Source organism: Antechinus flavipes, chromosome 3 (genome assembly GCF_016432865.1).
Source record: "Antechinus flavipes isolate AdamAnt ecotype Samford, QLD, Australia chromosome 3, AdamAnt_v2, whole genome shotgun sequence".
NCBI classification, from domain to species: Eukaryota; Metazoa; Chordata; class Mammalia; order Dasyuromorphia; family Dasyuridae; genus Antechinus; species Antechinus flavipes.
Window position 1 is genome coordinate 65,214,744 of NC_067400.1, and position 22,908 is coordinate 65,237,651.

General features: G+C 41.9%; 1 protein-coding gene across 1 annotated transcript in view; it reads left to right on the forward strand.

Moving 5' to 3' along the window:
* Positions 1 to 22,908, forward strand: part of TNS1 (tensin 1) — a 251,936-nt gene that overhangs the window by 92,063 nt on the left and 136,965 nt on the right. Inside the window, 2 exon segments of the mRNA XM_051983571.1 lie at positions 18,931 to 18,972; positions 19,919 to 19,969. Of these exon segments, the coding sequence (XP_051839531.1) occupies positions 18,931 to 18,972; positions 19,919 to 19,969 (93 nt within the window).

The window sequence follows — 22,908 nt, forward strand, 5'->3', positions numbered from 1 at the left end:
GTCTGATGGAAGCGGGAAATCTTAAGAGTGGGGGGTAGGAGTGAGGAGGAAATACATTTCTCAACTGGGTTGGAACACAGAGTTCATGAAAAGAAGTAATTTGTAATAAGCCTGGAAAGATTTGGGAAAGATTTCAAATGCCAAGCCATTTATCCTAGGAAGGAATTGGGAACTCCCAGAGGACACGAGCAAGAAAGTGACACAGTCAGATTTTTGCCTTAAAGATCTTCCCTGGAGATTTTTCACAAAAAAGAGACATTTACTCATTCCTACAGAGGGAGAGGAGGAGGGTGTGGTGGATTTGAGTTGTAGTAGAAGCACTTTTTTTTTGAGGGTAGAAAATAGACAAAGGAGCTTTGAAGATCCTCTGAGGTATATGGTGGCAGATTTGGAATGAATTCAAGTCTTTCCTCTGCCACTTACTACCTGTATAATATGAACAAATCACTTTATACTTCTGGCCCCTGAGTTTCCTTATCTATGAATGAAAGAGTAGGGCCACATGGGTTTTAAAGTTCCTTCCAGTTCTGGCTCTATGGCCTATAATTCTAGTAAAATTAATTATTTTAACAGAAAATATCAGAGAAGATGTCAGATAGAGTAATAGAGAATAACTTGGAAAAGGTAGCCGGGAGTGTTTTTTTCCCAGGCGCCTCCAGTCCCTGCCACCCACCCAAATTCTGTATTTCTTTAATCATGAATTCTAGCACTTCCTTTTGCATCCTTCCATGAGTGCCCCATTCCTCTGTGATCTCACTGATGTGCTAAAAATAACCTTGAACACCCACCATTTTACATAGAGGAAGCTGGCTTGTCCAGGATCTTGCAATAAATTAGTAGCAAAGATGGATCTTTTTTTTCTTCAAAGAAATCTTTTCTGAGCTCAATTCTGCATCCCATAGATAAGAAAATCATCTTTCATTGTTGGCTGTAGTTTTGTAAATGTTACTTTGATTGCTTATACTAAATTATAAGCTTCTGAAAAGCAGGGCCATATCTTTTGTGTTTTCTTTATTTGCCCTCATTGGCTAGCATTGTGGCCATAGTCAATACTCAGTGAATTCCTAAGATAATTCTCTCGGGTGCAGTGGATAACACATTGGCCGTGGAGTCAGGAGAACATGACTTCCAATTTGACCTTAGACACTTGCTAGCTGTGTGATCCGGGCAAGTCACTTAACCTAATCCCATTGCCTCCTAAAAAAAGAAAGAAAAATAAAAAAATGAGATCTCGGTCTACGTAGGGCTGTCCAGTCCAACTCCTTCATTTTATAGTTGAGTAAAGGCCGGAGATAGTCAGAAGATCAGACGAGTTGTGTCAGAGGAAGGATTTGAACTAAGACTTCCAGAAGCAACAGGGTTCTTTATGCCTTTGAAGTTACCTGGACTCCAGACCCACCTTTGTTATTGACAGAGCCATAAGTGATGAGAAGATGGTGGTCTTTGAAGTAACTGAAAGTTAGAGAATTATTTCAAACACTTATCCTTCAGCAATGCAAAAAAAAAAAACCCCCTAAAAACCCCAACACAATACGGACTTGACTCAGCATCTAGTTAGCAAGAAAACTAGCTAAAATAGGAAGCTAGCTACTCTCTTCCCTACCAACAGTCATAACAGTCCCTCCCTAGAGTGGACCTGCCCTGCCATCCCTGCCCACCATGCTGACTTCCCTGCCAGCTGTTCCCAGTCCTAGGACACTCGAGGTTCTCTTTTTGTCATTCACAGAGTGATTTCTGGTGGGCTCGGCCCTGGGAGGGAGGGCTTTCCTGGCTTTTCCTTCTCCCCACCATGTATATTTTTAAAAAGTCAGTTTGAGAGTTTCGTGTCTCTTCTCCCCTGCTCATTCTGTGGGACTTGACCTGGGGGCCGGCATTGCTCTGGAGACTTGACTTTGAGCAGGAGTACAATGTTTAGTGTTGGGAAGCTGGGACATGCTCAGAGAAAGACAAGTAGGCTTTTGAAGGATGTCTAGGTCATGTTGCAAGAGGATTAGTGGAAGGGACTTGGGATGTTTAGTCAGGATAAGAGAAGACTTAGTTGGGGACATATCTCCCAGTGTTTGAAGCAGAGCAAGAAGGATCAGGCTTTGTGTTAGGAAGACATTCCTGAGGATTAGAACTATCCCAAAGTGGAACGGGATAGGTGGTCTCCTCCACGTCGGTGAGTGGGCGACCCTTTGGGGGAACGGTTCAGAGAGGAAATTCTTGTTCAGGTACGTGTCGGACAGATGCGCTCTGAGCTGAGGTCCCTTCCACTGCCCAGAACAAAGAAGGCCGCCCATTAGTGTTATTGTTGTTACTGCGGTTGACCAAAGAAGGGAAGGGTCAGATGCTTTGGTGTGGACATTGGCCTGGTCTCTGAGATGGAATGGGGCCACACTTGGCAGGTACTGGTCAGTGTGGGGCCCTGCTCTCTTGCCTTAAGTCTCCTGTGCTTGGAGAGCTCACTTGTTAGGGTAGGGGTGGGCCAACCTTTCCTTGAGCTGTGGGCTTTCAGAATCCGAATTCTCCTTCTCTGGGTGATTGTTTTGTTTGGGGCTCTGATTTAATTATCTTCATATTTGCCTGTCTGTTTCAGTCACACTCCCCTCGGTTCCTCCTCTCCCCCTCCCTACTCTCCACTTTTCTCTAAAGGGCAGTATCTCCACCCAGATGTGCCCTCCAGATGTGAAGCATTCATCACACACAGCAGGCTTTGGGCACAGCCAAGCTCCCTTATGGAGCCGGTCATACAACAGCATCAGAGGGCAGTGTTCCGTATGGGGTTGAGTTGAAGGGTCTGACCCAAGCTGGGAGGGACTAATTGGGCTGCCAAGAAAGTTGGTAGGGGGATATTTTGGAGGAAAGAAAGACATACCTCCTGTGACTCCAGAGGAACCATCTCTCCTCTCCTTTTCTCCTCCCTTCTCCTCCTCCTCCCCTCTAGAATGGAATGTCCTTGCCTAACCCAGGGGAACGCTGGGTGGTCCAAGGGTCCAACGGAGTGCCAGCTTGAGGTTGGATGCCTGGGATGTAGCAAAGTCTCGGCTCCCTCACTGCTGAGCCCTTGTTTCTGGGAAGACAAGGAACGAGGGACTGGGCTGTAACGGCCGCTGGAGAGGTTGAGATTAAAGCTAGAGAAGGATAGAGGGAGGGAGGATCTGATTTTCCATGAAGATTCTACTGAAGGATCTTTTTGGAGGTTAGATACAGACACATGACCTCCTCTCCGCAAGCTATTCAAGTCAGCCTCTCCTAATGACATTTGCTGAGTCTACTGCATTTCTGGGGGAGGGACAAGGGAGAGACAGGGTCACAATTCCAGAGATTTCATATCTCTAGGGAAATCAAGGGTTTGGGATATTTTATCAATGCTCATGTGGTTGCTGGAAGCTCCGAAGTTAAGTGAAGTGAGCGGGTGATGGAGAGAAATGTGGAGAGAAAACGCTTCTTCTTAGGCAAGATTAAGACTTTGCACAGAGTCAGGAGAGAGAGAAAAAATTAGGGAATTACCTTTTCTTATCCTTTTAAATTTTCTGCCCTTCTGACCATTTCTAATAATAATAATAATAGAAAGTATATAGCACTTTAAAGTTTACAAAATACATTATGACACTGTCTCTAAAATAATAATTATAATAGAAGGTATTTATATAGCACTTTAAAGTTTACAAAGCACATTTATATGTGTTAACTCATTTGATCCTCACAACAATACTGGAAGGGAGGTGCTATTATCCCCACTTTACAGATGAAGAAACTGACTGAACTGGTAAACATCAGAGATAGGATTTGAACTTGGATCTTGTTGGCTCCAAAAATTTCCACGTTCTCACCTCCCTGGCCACCTCATCCACTATTTGTAGAGGTATCTGGCAAAGCCAGTGTTTCTGATCGCTGCTTCTGGGGACATTGAATTTGGGAAGCAGAGAATTTGGGTTCATATTCCCAACTTTGCCTCTTACTAGTTATATAACTGTTCTTCCCTTGTTGGTCCTATTTTTTTTTTAATCTATAAAATGAGGGGATTTGATTAGCTGGATCTCTTTGGATTTCCAAATCTATGCTCTGATGATTCCCTAAGCCTTTTGCTTCTTACTTCTCCTACCCACTGAGTTCCAGGGTTGGATTCTTTCTCTGCAGCTAAACACATTTTCCACCCTGAACCCAAGCTACAGGTCACTTTGGGCAAAATGGCTTAATTTTCAACTTCTTACTCAGAGAGGATCAGCTGAGTCTCATGGTCACCTCCCTCCGTCCAGGGACCAGCAAAAACGAATAGAGAAGAGAAGGTCTGCTGGCTATGGGTGACTAGGTCTTTAGGAAGAGCTGATGTTGGCTTTTCTCAGCTTTTTGAAAAACTTAGTCAACAAGGGCTTCTGGGAGAGAAGCAGGGTGTGTTTCTGTGTCAAGTCCAGAGAGGTTGGTGACCAAAGTCATCTGGCTACCAGATCTCCCCTGGACAGCTTCCAGCTTCTGACCTGGAGATAGGAATCTCTGCTCTGGGAGCTGCTGCCTGTTGTGCCTGAAAAACCCAATTATTCCGTCTGTGGCCACGTGACCAGAACCAGAGGAAGGAAGGCAACAGGTATAAAAGGAATAATAATAATTATAGGATCTTAGAGCCAGAAGAGCTCTAGAAATTATCCTGTTCAACTCCTTTTATTTTACAAAGAGGGAAACTGAGTCTCAGCAACTGGATCTGCCGTGTGAGAATCTGGGTTTGTTTCCTAGTCTTTCCTTTTTCTGAGTGAACTTAATTAAATAAGCCTTTTTCTCTATAGACCTTAGTTTCTTGAAGAGCTTGTTTTGGAGCTTCAAGTCCTCATCTAATTTAGACCTCCTGGCTTCTTGTGCTCTTTCTATTAAGCCAGGCTGTCTTAAATCAGGTCTTATAGAAACTGAATATATATTGCTTTTCTTTAACCAGGCTACCATTTTGACCCTTTGTGTCCAGTGAGTATATTTTCAAGTGCTGATGCTTTTGTTTTTGGAGATGGAAATAATGGAAGAAGTAGGGCTGGGAGCAGTGGAAAGTATAAGGTGGAGCCAATTTTAATGGCTGTGAGTATGGCCTAGATGCAGGGTCCTCAAACTTTTTAAATAGGGGGCCAGTTCACTGTCCCTCAGACTGTTGGAGGGCCGGACTATAGTAAAAACAAAAACTTTGTTTTGTGGGCCTTTAAATAAAGAAACTTCATAGCCCTGGGTGAGAGGGATAAACGTTCTCAGCTGCTGCATCTGGCTCACAGGCTGCAGTTTGAGGACCCCTGGTCAGAGATTTTGGGAAATCTCTCTGTTATGATGTCTTAACCTCTCTTCAGCTAGCTTCTCATGGTTATTGCCTTTTAAAGCAAAACAGACTGGTATACAGGGCAACAAGCTTGTTGACTCATAGATTATTAAGGCTGGAAGAAATATTTCATACAGATGACCAAGTAACAGGCTGTGATGTCCAATTAGTCACTGACTTCTAGATTCTCTATAATGTCTCTTCTATCCACTGCCTTCACAACTTCTGTAATCACTATTTTAGAGGTGATTATCTCTTGTCTGAATCATGACAGTACTTTCCTAACTGGTCTTCTTGACTGACTTCATGCAGTACTTTATGAGTAGGCAAGAAAGAAAGAAAGAAAGGAAGGAAGGAAGAAAGAAAGAAAGAAAGAAAAAAAAAGGAAGGAAGGAAGGAAGGAAGGAAGGAAGGAAGGAAGGAAGGAAGGAAGGAAGGAAGGAAAGAAAGAATCTAGTTCAGAGCTGAATATTTCTTGTTGCACCATGACAATACTTTCCTAACTGGTCTTTTTGACTCACTCTATGCAGTACTTTATGAGTAGAAAAGAAAGAAAGAAGGAAAGAAAGAAGGAAGGAAGAAAAGAAAGAAGGGAAGGAAGGAGAGAGGGAGGAAGAAAGGAAGGAAAGAAAGAAAGAAAGAAAGGAAAAAAGAAAGGAGGAAAGAAGGAAAGAAGGAAGGAAAGAGGGAGAGAAGAAAGAAGGAAAGAAAGAAAAGCTCTTGTCATATCATTGTTCCATCCAAAAATCTCCTGTGGCTCACCATGGAAATGAAAGCATAAGGAATAAAGTCCAAATTAAACCTGCCATACAAGGCACTCCATGATCTGTCAACAACCTACTCTTCCTGTATCATTTTCCATTTTTCCTCTGTATATGTCCTATGCTTCAGTCAAACTGGACAACTTTTTTTCCTCACAGCTCTGGTCTTCCCTGCTTTTGTGTCCCCTTACTTGGAATGCCTTTTTGTTCAAATTCTGTCTTTTTAATTCATACCTGTGCCTTAAAACCCCAGATTCTTCCTTCAACATCCAGCACACTTAACATATATTTTAGGAATGAATTATTAGAAGACATGCATATTAAATTTGCTTATCATAAAAGAGGTAGGGGGTAGGCTGAAGACTAAAACTGATCTAGACTTGAATGATAACTGAAAAATAGCAAGTTGAAAGTTAATAGAGTTAAATGTTATGTCTTCAATTTAGACAAAAAAAATCAGTGACACAAGTAAAAGATACAGTAAGGCTGATCTGGTCATAAGCTCAGTCTAAGCAATGCTGTCATAGAAATGCCTTAATGCAAATTTAGGCTTCATTAATATGCATGGAGTCTGCAGACCACAGCGGGGAACAACTCTACTTTGCTCAGTTCTAGTCAGATCACATTCATAGCACTCCACTAAAGTCCTTCTCTGACATCTCATTGTACCATAGTGATCACCTTGCACTTTAGGAAGCTTTTTCAGAAGGATCAAAGTTCCTATCGGTCTATCAGCTTGGGAAAGCTTCAAATATTGGAATTGTTTATTAAATTGCTTATTAAAATTATCTTGTGTTACCCTTGAATGTCATTCAAGCTTGGAGATTCTCATCTTGATAGGCTTGGCCAACCAAGGAGTGAATTTTTTTAGCTGGATCATTAAGAAAAACAATTTACTGGAGTATGGAGAAATCATAGTCTGCTTTGGTGCTCAGTAAAGTGGCTGACACAAAGTAGGTTTTTAATAAATGTTTATTGACTGATTGGTCAAGGATGGAAACAACATTTTTCCAAATATGAAGCAAGGGATTCTAGAGACATAAGAATTATATAGTATGCTTGCCATCTGGGGAAGGGGGTGGAGGGAGGGAGGGGAGGGGAAAAATCGGAACAGAAATGAGTGCAAGGGATAATGTTGTAAAAAAATTACCTGGGCATGGGTTCTGTCAATAAAAAGTTACTTTAAAAAAAAGGAAAAAAAAAGAATTATCTAGTAACCATGCAAATGTAATACTATATTTTTAAAGAGTTTGGTTTTTGGTGTCATATTTTTAGGAAATACATTATAAATGAGCAAGCATGTATTAAGCACTAAGTGCTGAGGATATAAATACAAAAGTGATCTGTGCCTTTAAGGAGCGTACATTTTTTTTTTTTTTTTTTAAATAAAAGGCACAGGGGCAGCTAGGTGGTACAGTGGATAGAGCATCTGTCCTGAAGTCAGGAGGACCTGAGTTCAAACAGATTTGAACTTAACCCTTCCTAGCTGTGTGATCCTGGGCAAATCACTTAATCCCAATTGCCTCAGCAAATAAAAAAAAAAAAGTAAATAAAGTAAAATAAAAGGTACAATATTAGGTAATAAAAGAAAATTAACACATTTCACCACCTCAAAGAGCTTATAATTTAATGATGGTGGAGGGATGTATAAGGAGATACAACCCCATATGAACACAAATAAATAGAATACAAAGTTGTGAGTGCAGAGACAGGAGGCAGAGGAGAATCAGAAGAGGGAGATATCTTTTTCTAGTTGGGTATATAATCTTGGAGAAGTTAAGACCTAAGGTACATGATTTGGTCAGACAGCTAATAAGTGTCCGAGGCTGGATTAGAATGTAAGCCTTCCTGATTCTGAATCGGAAACAACAAGAACAAGAACTTTAAAGAAAGAGAAGAATTTCAAGCAGTAGAAGTGTTGATGGAGGGATCTCCAGGTATGGAGCATTTGCACACTTACATAGGAGAGTAGAAGATAAGCTTACTTTATCAGTAAAATATCTTACTTAATGTAGAATATCCAAAGAGAAGGAGGGGAAAAAAAGAACCCAACCAGATTGTGGAGAGCTTTTAAGGCCAGGCCAAGTTATATGCTAAAGGAAAAATCTGTAGATTTTTGATTAAGAGAAAAATGTGATTAAACCAGAGCCTTAGGAGAATGATTTTGGTTGTTGTCAGAGAATCAGAGAAATGAGAGCTGTTGGAGGTAAGGTAACAAATTTAAAGGGAATTATACTAGACCAGGTGAGAGGTGATGAACACCTGAGCTGGAATGGTAGCAGTGTTAGGTAGGAAGGAGAAAAGAGATGAGAAAGAGTGATTCTTAAAAAACAACATCAACAGGATATATACTTATAAACATTCAGGATTCAGGAAAGGTAGTGGCAATATAAAAACAAAAGATAGCAATCAGACATCTATTTTTATAAATGCCTCTTGGAGTGGACCTTTCTATTATTGTTGCTGTCACCCTAATGTAGTTGCCTGGTAAATAACCTCCTCCAATTCCTTCACCTTCCAATCCATTCTGCCTCCCAATACCAGGTGGGCTATTTTTTAGACTTAGTCTCCTTATCTTGCCTATCTGAGTGGTACGAGCTGAGTTTATTCCCCATGTCCCAATCTCAGAGAAGAATGCACGACATAGGCATTGGGCACCAAATAATAATAAAAACGTTAGCTCTTTACCATTATCAGGCCCCCTGAAAACTAAGGCAGAAGTCCCATCCCTTCAGCTGTGCATTGGAAAGGGGGAAGGCAATACACATTATGTGGTGATCCTCACAACAACCCTGGATACCGCGATTATTCCCATTTTATAGTTGAGGAAACCAAGGCAAATAGTTGCTACGTGATTTGGTCAGACAGCTAAGAAGTGTCCCAGGCTGGATTAGAATGTAAGCCTTCCTGATTCTGAATTGGAAACAACAACAACTAGACGCTGCTTTTTTCTCCAACTCAGCATTCATTCCATAGTTCCTCAGCCTCTTTACATTCCTCACACCAGACCCTGCTAGTTTTCAAGGTTGCTATCTATGCAAACGGATTTCCCAACTATTCAAAAATGTAACCTTTGTTCCATCAGACCAGTCTCTGCCCTATCCCCTCCGCTTGTCATGGATTTTCCCAGGGGCAGAGGAACATACGCAGTACATGGAGTGCTGGATTTCCAATCGAGAAGAATTTATTTGTTTGTTTATTTGTAAATTTTTAAAATATGGTTCAGAAGTCTGCTTTTATTATCACGGTTGTTGATAACTCTTTCTCCTGTCGGTCTCTTTACCTCAAATGTTTTCTCTCCTCCCATTCCTTATATAAACATTTGTTGCTATATCTACATCATGAATCCTTCTTCAACCAATCAATCCCATAATGATCTCTCCCCCAGTAACTCTGGTACTGGAGGACCATAGGTAAGTCACAACTCTCTGACTTGGTTTATAAAATCTGGAAAAATAGGAGAAAAGAATATTCATACACCCTAAATCACAAAATTTTGGGGAGGAAAGCTATTTGCAAATTCTAATACAGTTTGCAACAGCCAGTTGTTATAGAAATATAACCTCTTTTTCTTTATTACTTCATTTCTTCATTCTTCATGAAAATTTTTCATATTTTTCTCGAATTTTTTCTCTAATGTTTTGCTTTAACACTTAGCCATCTCATCTTCTCTCATCACTTTGATTATCATCTTTATTCAAGTGATCCCCAAATCTATCTAGGAAATCTCAATATCTCCTCTGAGCTTCCATCTGTATGTCACACTGACACTACAAATTCAATATGTCCAAAACCAAATTGATTACCTTCCCCCCTAAACTTGCCCCTCCTCCCGATGTCCCATTATTTTTTTTAGGACATCACCTTCCAATCACCCAGGTTCACTATACTAGAGTGGCAGCAACAATAATAGAAAGGCTCAATCCAAGAGGCATTTATAAAAATAGATATCTGATTGACATCTTTTGTTTTTATATTGCTGACTTTCCCCCTCCTCTCTCTAGAAATCCATCTTTAATAACAGAAAAATTTTAACTAGAGAAACAAATTCAATAAGATTTATCAGCATTTCAGGAAAAAAACTTGCTATGCGCAATATCCTGCCTCTGCTAAAGAGTGAGAAAATTGTCTTCTCATATCTATTCTTACAGGCCAGACTTGGTCTTTATAATTTTGTAGTATCTATTTCCTGTTGCTTTGTAGTTGTTATGCTTTCTACTTAAATTGTTGTAGTATATGTTATTATGTTGTGTGTATATTATTTTCCTGACTCTGTTTACTTTTCTCTGCATCATTTATATAAGTTTCCTGAATATATCATGTTTGTCTTCTCTCATAGCAGGAGAGTATTCCATTATGGTGATGTGCCACAATTTGTTTAGATACTCCCCAGTTAATGGGCAATGACTTTGTTTACAATTCTTTGCTAATACAAACAACAAAGAAAAAGAAATTGTATAAATATCTTGGTGAATATGGAGCTTTCTTTTTTGCCAACGATTCCCTCCTTTTCTCCCCTCTTTGGAATATATATGCTCAGTGGGATCTCTGGGTTAAAGAGTATGGACATATTAATTCCTTTATTTGTATAATTTAAATTCCAAAGTCCCTTTCCAAAATCATTGTATCAATTCACAGTTCCACCAACAATGCATTAGTATCCCTGTCTTTCTGTAACCCATCCAGAATTGACCAGATTTGTCCTTTTCCATCTCTTTCAGTTTGCTTAATATGAGGGGAAACCTCAGGATAGTTTTCCGCTGATTTTCACTTTTCTTGTTATTAATAATTTGGAGCATTCTTTCTTTTACTTGGCTGTTAATTGCTTGCAATTTTTCTTCTGGAAATTACTCATTTATGTCTTTTGATTTCTTTTCTTTTGGTGATAAGTAGTCTTACCTAAAGGCATTTTGAACGAAGAAGCAAAAAGACTTATGGGGAGAAAGAACAGTTTATAGTAGGGATTATGGAATGAAAGTGACTGGAATAACCCAGCCTGGAACAGGGCCAGTGGGCAAAAGCCTGCCAGAGTGAGCCAGCATGAACTGGTGAATGTGAAAGGTGAATGGGGGAAGTTGTTTGTTGAAGTGAAAAGAATCTGGTTATTAAGTCAGGAGACTTGGGTCCCTTACTCTGTGTGTGTGTGTGTGTGTGTGTGTGTGTGTGTAGGGAGAGAGACAGAGACAGAGAGAAAGACAAAGACAGAGACAGAGAGAGACAGAAACAGAGAGAGAGACAAAGACACAGAGAGAGACAGAGACAGAGAGACAGAGAGAGACAGAGACAGACAGAGACAGAGACAGAGAGGGATCTAAAATTAGGGGATTGGATTAAATGATAGTTTGTTTCCTCCTCGCTCTCATATTCTGCATGAGACACTAGTTCCAGAATTCCAGCAGGAATCTGCTGGACCAATAAAATAACACATTTTTAATTGGAGGGGACCTAGATACTGAAAATAGTCCACCTTCCTAATTTTTTAAAGAAGGAAACTGAGGCTTATAACAGTGAAATACATTGCCCAAGGTAACAAGAGGCAGAACTGGGGTTTAATTTTAGTCAGTTAATAAAGACTTATTAAGCATCCATTATGTACCAAACACTGTTTGGAGAACCAATTTCCTCAAATTCCAAATCCACTTCTCTTGCCACTTTACTAGCTAAGAAGGGAAATATTTAGTGGAGATCACTGTATTTGCTAACACTCTCTCCTTTTTCCTGGGAGTTTAACATGACTTTTTTCCCTTGAGGGTAACAACCAATGGAGCTGATAGAGGATGTGACTGGGAGAAAATGTAATTGAGTTTCAAGTTAACCTCTGCCACATTCTCTGTTCACGTCCTACCGAATAATCTGGATTGTTTGTGCATGTATGTGTCTACACACACATACATACACACATATATACACACATAGATACATATACACATATATATTATATATATACACACACCCACACCTCCTTCCATATGTGTATGTGTGTGTACATCCCCCCCCATTCCCTGCCTTCTTCCCTCGTTCCTTAGCCCCTGTCCCCTTGACAAGTGTTGCCCTTGATCCTCCAGCCTTCGACTAGCCTGTCCTTCCAGACTCCTTCCATCCAGAGCATCTTCCATCTACTTCTCTAAAGAATCCTTCTAAAGCATAGCTTTAACCACATTATTTTCCTGCTCAAGAATGCTTTTTGGCTCCCTATACCCCTACAATAAAACGTGAACTCTTTCTTTTGGTCTTTAAAGTCCTTCACAGTCTGGCAGCAGCCAGACTTATTTCACATTGTCTTCTTTTATACATTTTATGTTTCGGTAACAGGTTTACTTGCTATTTCCCAAATTCAGCATTCCATATTTCCATATCTTTGCCCCAAGAGTCCCTTTGCCTAGAATGCATTCTCTCCCCTTTCTGCCTTAGCATCCTTATTTTCAAAACTTGGACCACGTTTTGCCTTCTTCTTTATTCTTCACATTTTAATTGTTAATATTATTTCTCCCCTTCAAGTTATCTTGTTTTTACTTCTGTGCATGTGTCATGCCCTATTCCCTGAACTTTCCCCATCCCCAGTAGAATGCAAGCTCCTTGAGGGCAGGAACTACTTTATTTATTTTGTTTCCAGTGCTCTGTACAGTCTAGAAACACAAAAAAGTAATTCATTGTTTATCTAACTGGATTGAATATATTTGCCTAAAGTTACATTTACGTGAGACGTGACCAGTCCAGTTTAGGAAAACTATTATAAAACATTCAGTCTAAGAGAAGAATAACCTTCCCCTCCCAATCCCACCCTATAGGCTATTCTCCCACTTTCTCCAGCCTCCTGATTGGGTGGAGAAGCCATTGACCTCACAGTTCATTACTGTGGTGGCCCTGTGATGTCACATACTTGGGTTGGGTTCTCTTGGCAGGCTGCACTGGCCTGAATTCCAGGGCTCCCAGGGGGCAGTGTGGGGAGTGTTGGGGGGGGGGAGCAGTTTGGAACAGGGAAAGAGGGTGTGAGGAATTTCTGGACGGAATGTTCTTCAGGAGTCTGAGAGCATTCTGTAGCCCCCAAGCTCTGGGATTGCTCCCCAGCACTCTCTCCTCCACGGTTATATGGCTCTTTGCTTTCTCTCCTAGTTCAAAACACTTATCAACCCACAGATGCATTTTTTCCCAGCCCACCCTCCCCTCAAATCTTTCCTACAGAGCCATTTGAGAACTGGAGCGCCTTCTAATGAGCCATTTCAGTCATCTCTTTGTTTGGATGATGGGCCCTCTAATAATCCAAGAGTCATTATTTATTTATTTGTTCAAATTCAGTCTCAGTCACTTTTATCTGCCTCAGTTTCTTCATCTGTAAAATGGGAATAATAATAAGATGTACTTATTGTTGTGAGATCATATTTATAAGGTTTTATGTAAACCTTAAGGAGCTATTAAAAGCTTGCTATTATTAATTCTCCAGGAAAGAAGAAGAGCTTCCCAGAGGTTCCCTTTGTGGCCTCTAGACATCAACTTCAGAAAGTGCATCTTGATGTCTAACCCCAATCTTCTCTGCTCTCCTAATGATACTTGGTGGCGGGATTGAAGTGGGCTCGACAAGTAGTTGGTATCCAGAAAGATAAAGATAAAGAGGAAGGGGACCGTCTTCATTGAGCCAGAACAGGAGCAGGAGGGGTTTGGAGTGGAAAGTAGAGAGACCCTTTGGAGAAGGGAATGCTACGACAAGATACTCTGGGCGGCTGAGATGGACCAGGGACTTGAAGGCAGGAGCATAGGGAAGAAGCTATCTGCAAGAACTGATGACTCAGCTCCTCTTAGCTTGGGAAAGAGAGTAGCAGGATTCTCAGGAGGCCAAGACTTTGACCTTCGGAGTGGGGAATGTCTCCTGCCCCAGGATAGGGCAGTGTGACTGGGGGTGGGCGGCGATGAGGTGGTCAGGGTCACTGCTTTGGCTCTGTCTCGTTTCACAGGCTTTTTAGCAACAGGGAAAAGGAAGTAAACAACCAGATAATATAATCTACTTGGCTTGGATGGGAGACAGCTGTGGGGCAGTGGAAAGCGCATGGGGGTGGGGGTCAGGAGAACTGAGTTCTAGTCTAGTCCTGTTCCGAGCCTTGGTTTCTTCTTCTGTACATGAGAGTGTCAGATTAGATATTTTCTGAGATTCATTTCATCTCTTCTACTGAGTTTTTAAAGGGATAAAAGAGTATGCAGATACATAATTGGGTATTTTCCCCTCCCTCCCCCCCCCCCCCCCCCACTCCCTGCTCCCTGGGTGCAGGAACAGAAATTTAGGTTTTTAATCTAATTTAATCACTCTTCATAATCCCAAATTCGCTAAAAAAAAAAAACCTTCTCCTGACAATCTAGCCTATACTTAGCTCTCCCTTAATGCTGGTGGCTCTCCTGCTTATTTAGAATAGAGACTGTCCCATAGACAGTCTCTCAGGTGAGGTACAAGACTATTGAATTATAAATGGGATATGAAGAGTTAAAGGGAAAAGAGGGAGGGATTAGGGAAAAAAAACCACCTCTTTTGATTTACTCTCCTCCCCCAATTTGCTCATGCCCTCCCTCCCTCAGCTACCTCTTATTTATTCTATATCTACACTTGTACCATTGTCTCCTCAGATAAAAATAAGCTCTTTGAAGGCAGGAGACTATTTCATGTTGTTTTTGTATTTTGAGAACCTAGAATAATACCTGGCATCCAGCAGACACTTTAGAAATGTTTGTGGATTGGCTGATCAGTAGTCAAAATGTAAGGGGATCGCTGCGACAGATCTCCAGTGAAGATGGGATGGGGTTGTAGAGATTTGGGCGGGGGCCACCCCAGACTTCATGCCTTCCCGGTGAGGGATCAACCTGTGGGGAGTCTGTTTTGCTTTTTTACCTGTCTCAGCCTTGGATTCCCATGAGAAGTCGAGAGCCCCAGAGGCTGGCGTCAGTCAGATCTATAAAAATAGAGAAAGAGGGAAACTGAGAATTAAGACTCAAAGCCCAAGAGATTTGGTGGTGGTAAGAGTTGAGGGCAGTACTGGAAAAAGAAAGGAGGGGAAGAGAGCCGGCAGGCATGCTGGGCTGTGTTTATAAACATTGTAAGAAAACTCTGTTTAATTGGGTGGGTTTGGGGACATTTTTTTTTGTAGTCCCCAAAACATCTGAACTTAGTGAGTCTAAAGCATCCTGAACAACACTGGCAAGCCTCGACCTGTGGCTGGCATCCAGTTGGCACTAAAAGCAGTTTGGGGGGGCCTTGTGTGGGGGTGGTGAAGGGGATGGTGTTCAGATGATTGCTGGCAGGCAGAGAATAGTTTCTGTGGCCCCGCTGAGTCTTGTGGTTTCTAATATTGACATTGACTTTCTGATCGGGGAGTGTGCCAGCCTTAGGGTGGAGCTGGGAGGGCTGGGCAAAGGTGTAGGAGAATTGGCTAGCTTTAGGGCATATGGAGTAACCCCTGAGGATGAGGGGTGGAGGGATGGTGGGGATGGGGTCAGTGAGGAGCCCCCAACCGTAGATCCGGGACAAGGAGACAGGACTCATGGATAATCAACTGAAGTACAAGTCTGATCTTATTCAGTGAACCCCAGGCTTCCCCACTGCTTCCAGATCAAATGTAAAATTTCTCTTCTAGCTTTTAAAGCCCTCTGTATCCTGCAGGACCCCTTTCTACCTTTCTAAACTCCTTCCAACAACCATGGACCCAAGGGCATGTGAGCTGTTCCTTTCACTAGGTGCCCATCTGACTCCTGGCATTTTACTTCTTGCTTGGTCCCTTTCCCCTATCTCTGACCCCTAACTTACCTGACTTATTTCAGGTCTCAACTCAAATTCCACCTTATGCAAGAAGTCTTTCCTGACCCTCTTTAATACTAGTGCCTTCTCTTTGCCAATTGATTATCTCCAATGCTGTATCAAGCTTGTTTTTATGCAGTTATCTACATGGTGTGAACTTCCTGTGAGGGCAGGGGCTGGCTTTGGATTTTCTTTATATCTTCAGCGCTTATTTGAGTGCCTGGCACATAATAGGTGCTTAATAAATGCTCATTGACGGCTTGAAAGCAAGATTGGGTCTAGGAGACTAGCGGTGCCATATCCTTGCTCCAGTTGGGAGTTCAAAATGCTCAAGAAATCTGGATGAGGATGATTCCAGGCTTTTTACAATTGTTTTTATTCATTATCTTCCATTCTTACCATATACACAGAACTAAGGTAGGAGTTATAAGGAATGTCAACTCCCACTTTTGGGGGCTTACAATATAATTGGGGAGAGAGAGAGAGACTGAGAGAGACCAAGAGACAGAGATAGAGACAGAGACACACAGAGAGAAACAGGAAGTGAGAGACAGAGACAGACACAGAGACAGAAACAACGAGAGAGAAAGAGACAGAGAGACAGACAGACAGAGAGAGAGAGAGAGAGAGAGAGAGAGAGAGAGAGAGAGAGAGAGAGAGAGAGAGAGAGACACAGACAGACAGAGAGTGTTAAATTGCAATGCCAGACAGTGCTAAGTAATAGAATGAGAGCAGTCCCTACTCTAAATGGCAGCAGGAGAAGCTCCCTACATTAAGGGAGCTCTAAGTGCAGGCTGGAGCTGTCGGGATTCTTAAAAGTGACTAGAATTTAGGTATGATGTAAAGAGAAGTGTTTGGAGGAAACTGAAACATTAAGAAGACTTTGGGAAACATAAGTGAAAACTTCTCTCTGTTTTTACTCCCAGAGGGGGAGTTATTATGTAGCTGTTTAGGATTGAGACAGTGTTGCTTAGTGGAAAGAGTATTTCTCCTGGAACATGTCTCCGAGGACTGGAGCTCTACTCTCTGTGCCATCTGGCCCTCCTTTGTAAAAAAGGAGTCACACTAGGAGCATCTCCAGCTTCACAGGGCTGTTGCACAGAGAGAAGAAAATGGCGATTGTTGAGTTGTCTTCTAGTGAGCTCCTTAGAGCCCTCGTAGCCTCATGGGTCTGGGTATAGTGTAGTCTGGATGTGCCAGCTTTGGCAACACTTACTTCCTGGGTAGCTTCACCCTCTTGGGGCAGAGGCTGCTCAAGAAAAACTGAAGTGACCCGGGGAGAAATCTTGATGTTCCTTGATGTTCCCCTCCTTTCCTGCAGGAGACCGGACTAGAACTTGTCTGGGGTATTAATAGAGGGAGCAAAGCTATTTCATAGAATAACAGGATTTAAAAATGGAAAAGACCTAGTCTCATTTTACATAGTAGTGAACTGAGGCACTGGGCACTTAACTTTTTTTGTCTCGGATCACACAGGTAGGAAGTGGAAAACCCTGTTCTTGGAACTGCAAGTGCAGCATTCATTCCCATACAGATTTTCCTCTATCTCCGGCCCCATTACTAGTCCTAACAACAAAATAAGAATGAGAGTTCCTCTGAGCTTCTCACATCTATTTCTCTGCCTTTAGGCAGATATTATCTCCCCTTAATCCCCAATAGATTGTAGTAAGGGATGGAGGAAAAGGGTAGATGGAAATAGGAGGAGGAGATTCTCCTGCTCTGAGCAGAATTCTCTCCTGACCTCATAATTAATCTCTGATTTTCTTGTTTCTTAAAAAAAAGTTCAAAAAAGAGTCATAAAAAAAGACAAAGTATTTCTTATAAAGAGTTCAATACTTTTTAGATCAATTGGTTTTTCCTAATCCTGGAGAAGGAGAATGGTCAGGGAGGCAAACTTTCCCCTTCCTACTATAGAGAGGCTTAACTGAGGTCCAAGGAGATTGGTTAGTGGTCTTCATGTGAGTTGATAGACCAGGAATTGGAAATTTGCTTTACTAGCATAGAATAAGCCAGGGATATGGTAGAAATCTCTTTCTTTAGACTCCCTTAGAACAGGAAGGAATTCTGTCCGTCTGGAGTTAGGGGAAGAACCATTAGTTAAGAACAATCAAAGGATCACAGATTTAGAACTGAAGGGGAGCTTAGAGATCATTTTATTCAACCTTCTCATTTTAAAGATGAGGTAATGGAGGTCCACCATAGCAGAAGGGACCTGCCCAACATTAGCCAAGTTGTAAGGGGTAGGGATCTGGAAATGGCTGAACTTAAGTCCTTTATATCCATTGCTTTTTCTATCACACCCTGACAAACAAAAAGTATTTATTGAGACCAAACAAATGTTTTCAGTATTATTCTAAATCACAGAAGGAAATTACAGAAATGTTTATGACATGATCTCTACGCTCATGGAGTCCAGTCTTTGTGATCTCTATGGGCCTTGGTTTCCTCATCTGTGAAGTGGGAAGATTTTAAGTCATTGAGCCCATCCAATTAGTGGCTCTTGGGCCAGGGTAGAGTGGAAAAAATGAGTTCCATTAGCTGTGTTGTGCTGATGATCAGCTCTTTTTGCTGGAGGAGGGGAAATGGACCTCCACCCTGCAGCTGGAGGGAGCATGGCATGAGGAAGACATGACCAAGATGCCAGCCTAATCTGTCTGGAGCTGCAGACATTGGGAAACAAGGTTGGAAAGTGGACCAGCCAGATCCTAAAGGACCTTGAACTCTTAGCACAGTGCTTGGCACAAAATGGACATTTAATAAATGTTTATAATTTGACTTACTAGAACAAGGAGGGGAGACCTTTTTTCCCCCAAGGGACATTTGGATTTTTATAACATCATTTACAAGTCATAAAAAATTGTCAATTTATGGAACTCAAGCAGTAGGAGTTTGTTATACCTAGTTTCCAGATCATCATTGCAGGTGGTTGATTATGCAAATGAGAGCTGGGGTTTCTCCACCCCTGGGTTTGTGGGATGACCTCAGGAGTTTGGATGATGATGATGATGATGATGATGATGATGATGTATTCAGTCTGACATGATTTCTGGTGAAAGAGTACATGGGGAGAATGTTTGCTTAGAGAGCTCATGCTATCCTTTTTTTTCTGTCCCTGTCCACAGCCCATTAAGACCGAGAGTGTCCCGAAGAATGTAGTAGACACGGTGAGTGATGGTGGAGCTGGCTGGGAGGGCCTGGGGAGGGAATTCTGGGTAAAAAAATATACCAGGCAAAACCATGTGTCTGAATGTGTTAGATTCAGTATCTCTTTAGAGCGTCTTGCCAGGTTTCCTTCTTGGGGACTGGAGGAATGTAGCCATGAGATGGGTGATATTTGGAGTTGGGCATCTGACCATTCCAAGTCAAGTCAGAAATGTGTAGCAGGAGAGAGAGTCATGTTAAAAGGTTGGGCGGGAGAAGGGAGATGAACTCCTGTGGGGAGCATCATGCTGCAAGCAAGTGGTTAATCAGGCTTTCTTTATGAAATATGCAAAGGGCGAGAAAGCCAGTAGGTCTTTTCAAAACATTTTATACTTAGCAATGAGACATCTCCTCATTGCTGCACCAAAAAAGGAAGGAAAGAAATTGGCTGATGCTGCAGCAAGAAGGATTGTGGGTGGTACAGGAGACTTTTCTTGATTTTAAAGGGCTATGGACAATGAATGAAATTGGTGACAGAAAGCATCTTTCCTGAGGAGACCGGGGAGGGTCTCCCATTTGTCTGGACTGGAGAGAGAAGCAGGCAGCTAGGTGGCTAGAGTCCTGGGCATGGAGTCAGGAAGACCTGAGTTTGAGTTCTGCTTTAAGCACTTAGTGTGATGTGATCCTGGGTAAGCCTCATAGCCCTCAGAGCCTCAGTTTTCTCATCTGTTAAAAAGGGATAGCAATAGCAGCTCCTTCACAGATTAGTTGAGTAGCTTTGCAAACCTTAAAGGGCTGGATAAATGTTAGCATTAGGTAAATGTTAACTGTTATTGTTATGACCACTAAAAACCTTGCCAGATTTCTGAAGGGCATAGGTTGGATCTGTGATCATCACAAGCCAGCAAACCAAAGTTTGATTTCCTTTCATTTCTTCTCTCTGATTTCCTTTTCTCTTTTCTTCCATAGGGGGAAGGAGCCTTCCGAGGTGGAAACACACCCAAGAGCCTCGAGCAAGAAGTAAGTTTTGAGGGTGGTCTTGAAACACCAGAGCAGTGTTGGCCATGACTGGTTGAAGGCAAGATCCAATGGTGAATGGAATATCAGAATAGGGATAGTGGGGAGGCAGAAGCAGCTCTGAAACCCAGATCTTTTGCATTTGATTTTAAAAGGGGCTTATTCTTTACCTGTCTAGAAAATAAGGATTATAGGATATGTCATTCTAGCTCAAAATCTTAGGATTCTCTGATTACAAACTGTACTGTTTGCCTGTGAGGTGAAAGCTTGGACACTTTAGCTTGTCTTCTGGTCTTGCCCTCTAGCCAATTTTAAAAAAAGGAGCCTTGGAATCCAGAGCCCACCTTGCAAGTCTCACTCATTGGCTCATGTCTGCTATTAAACCCAGGTCAGGGGAAAAGCAAGGAGTAACATCTAGAAATAATGTGCTCCTTTTCATTTACCCAGGTGACAGGAAGAAAAGAAATTGGGCTATATAGTAGTAAAAGGTTCTTGGGTCTAGATAAGAAAGAACTTCCTGAGTCTTAGGGATCATAAGATACAGGGATGGGTTACCAAAGGAAGTGGTGGAAGTCTGTGGTGAAGGGGAAAGTGTCCAAATCTCTGTTTTATGTGATATGGGGAGGGGATGCTATTCGAAGGGTGTCTTGGAGGCTTTTGGGTTGTTAAGGTCCTTCTGGATCTACGTTGGATTCCTTAATGATCATTGGAAACCCTTAAAGAAAAACAGACCCAAAGAATAGGTCTTGCTGAGGGACAGAGACTGCCTTTGCTTCACCCCCTGTCCGGGGGACAGAATCCCAGGGGTGGGCTTTCTCTTGCAGTAATCTCTCTTTATTCTTGTCTCTCCACCCCCTTCCCTCCCCAGAGGATCAGGGAGTGGTTTTGGCAGTTGGCACAGGGGGAGTCGTTAATGGCACGAGGCTCTATCATCTGACAGCTGCCTGACTTGCTGGGAGGAGGGCTAAGGGCGGGGGTTGGAGGACATAGAGGCAGCTCACGCTTTGCTTCTCCCTGTGGGGCTTTAGGGAGCCCCTGGGGACCTGTTCTCAATTCTTTGAAGGAAGAAGCATTAAAAACTGAATTAAGGCTCAGGCTTGGGGCATCATGCATGCTGCTGAAGTGGGTAAGGGAGACTCTGACTAAGGTAAGGTAACCAGCTTCCGGGAGCTGGGTGAACTTAAGAGTTCAACGATATCCATTGGCAGTAGCATTGGGAATAGGAGGTATGGTTTTGTGGGGTTTCTGCAAGGAAGTTTAAAGGACCAGAACCTCCCCCTCTGTGTCTCAATATCATCTAATCCAAACTGCACCCCCAACTCCCTAGCCCTATCAGATCCATTCTCCAGACTTTCCAATATTGGAAATTGGTTGTTTTCCATCACTTTGGGTCTAACTTTTGTACCTGTAAGCTTTTGTGTAAGCCAGACCTTTTTTGCTAATTCTTAGATACTGATAGCTCACAATCATCATTTATATATTAGTTTTTTTGGTTTCTCAACTTTGTCATATTATTTCACTGAATTGGAGCTACAATGGGGAAAGGCATAGTTAGATGGTGGAAATAGCTTCCTGACATTGATGGTTTGTAACCTAGTAGAGGAATTGGAAGGAGATTATGTTGTGTTCTTCTTTGGAGATTTTTTTTTTGGAAATCAGAACTTGGCTGGAGGAAGGAAAGAAAGGAAGAGGGCATCTTGCCCATAGTCAGGGGGAAAAGACAAAATTATCTTTTTATGCAAGAGAATCCATGAAAGAGAAAAGTAAAAAGTCTATTGATTGACAGAGGGGGAGAGTATGTGAATCTGGAATGAGTGACCTAGTAGAGGAATTGGAAGGAGATTATATTGTGTTCTTCTATGGAGATTTTTTTGGAACTCAGACCTTGGCTGGAAGAAGGAGAGAAAGGGGAGAGGGGCATCTTGTCCAAAGTCAGAGGAAAAACAAGATTACCTTTTTAGTCAAGAGAATCCATGAAGGAGAAAAGTAAATGAACAATAGTCTATTGATTGATAGATGGAAAGGTCCTTAGAGGTCATCTCTGTTTATTTCTGAGGTCCCTTCCAATATTGTAATTATGATCTCTGATCTGTAAATCCCCTCATTTTCTAGATGGGGAAACTAAGACCAAAATAAATAAAATTAGAAAGTAAGAAGAAATTAATTAAGAAAATAATAATTAAAAAAAAAAGAAAATAATGGTTAAGTGGTCGAATTGAGATTCTAACATACATTCTCTGACTCTGCCAATTGTTCCACTCTTGTGGACTGCGTGGCTTTCAAATTATAGCCTATCCTCCTAAGGTTAGTAGAGCTCTTTTCAAGTTAACTTGTCCGTCCTCCCATCTCTGAGATGCCTCTCGTGGTTTGGGGGGTTTCTGAGGGTTTTCTCATTCCAACGAAAGGATATTATTTGAGTTTCAATCTCGCCTTCTCAATGAGAACAAGACTGTCAATTGAGTTGTAATCATATCTTGGAGTGACATCCTCAGAAACTCGGAGGCATCTCCTTCCTCCAGTGGAATCATTGTGGAGTGGATTTCATGGATGCTAGGCTGTGTCGCAGTTTGTTTTGGAAAAATCCAAGTTAGTGGAGAGGAAGGAGGTAGGAAAAGGCGTGGCCTGATCAGAGATGATTGTGGGGAGAGGGAGGGGAAACTACTATCCTACATGCAGCGGAGGCACAGAAATGGGGACTGGGCTGTAGAATTAATTTAATTAATCCTTAATTTCTTAAACCCTCCTTTCATGAGCTAGTTTAAACACCTCAGATGTCACCTTCTGCACTCTCATCTTGCTTGGTCTCTGAGGTCTCTGAGGACCATCTAGCTCCATTTCTGCTTCCCCTACTTTACAGATGGGGAAATTGAGTTTAAATAACTTGAGTAAGGTCATTGCCATTTGGGAGGCCATCAGAGGTAGGGTTTTGACCCCAGATACTA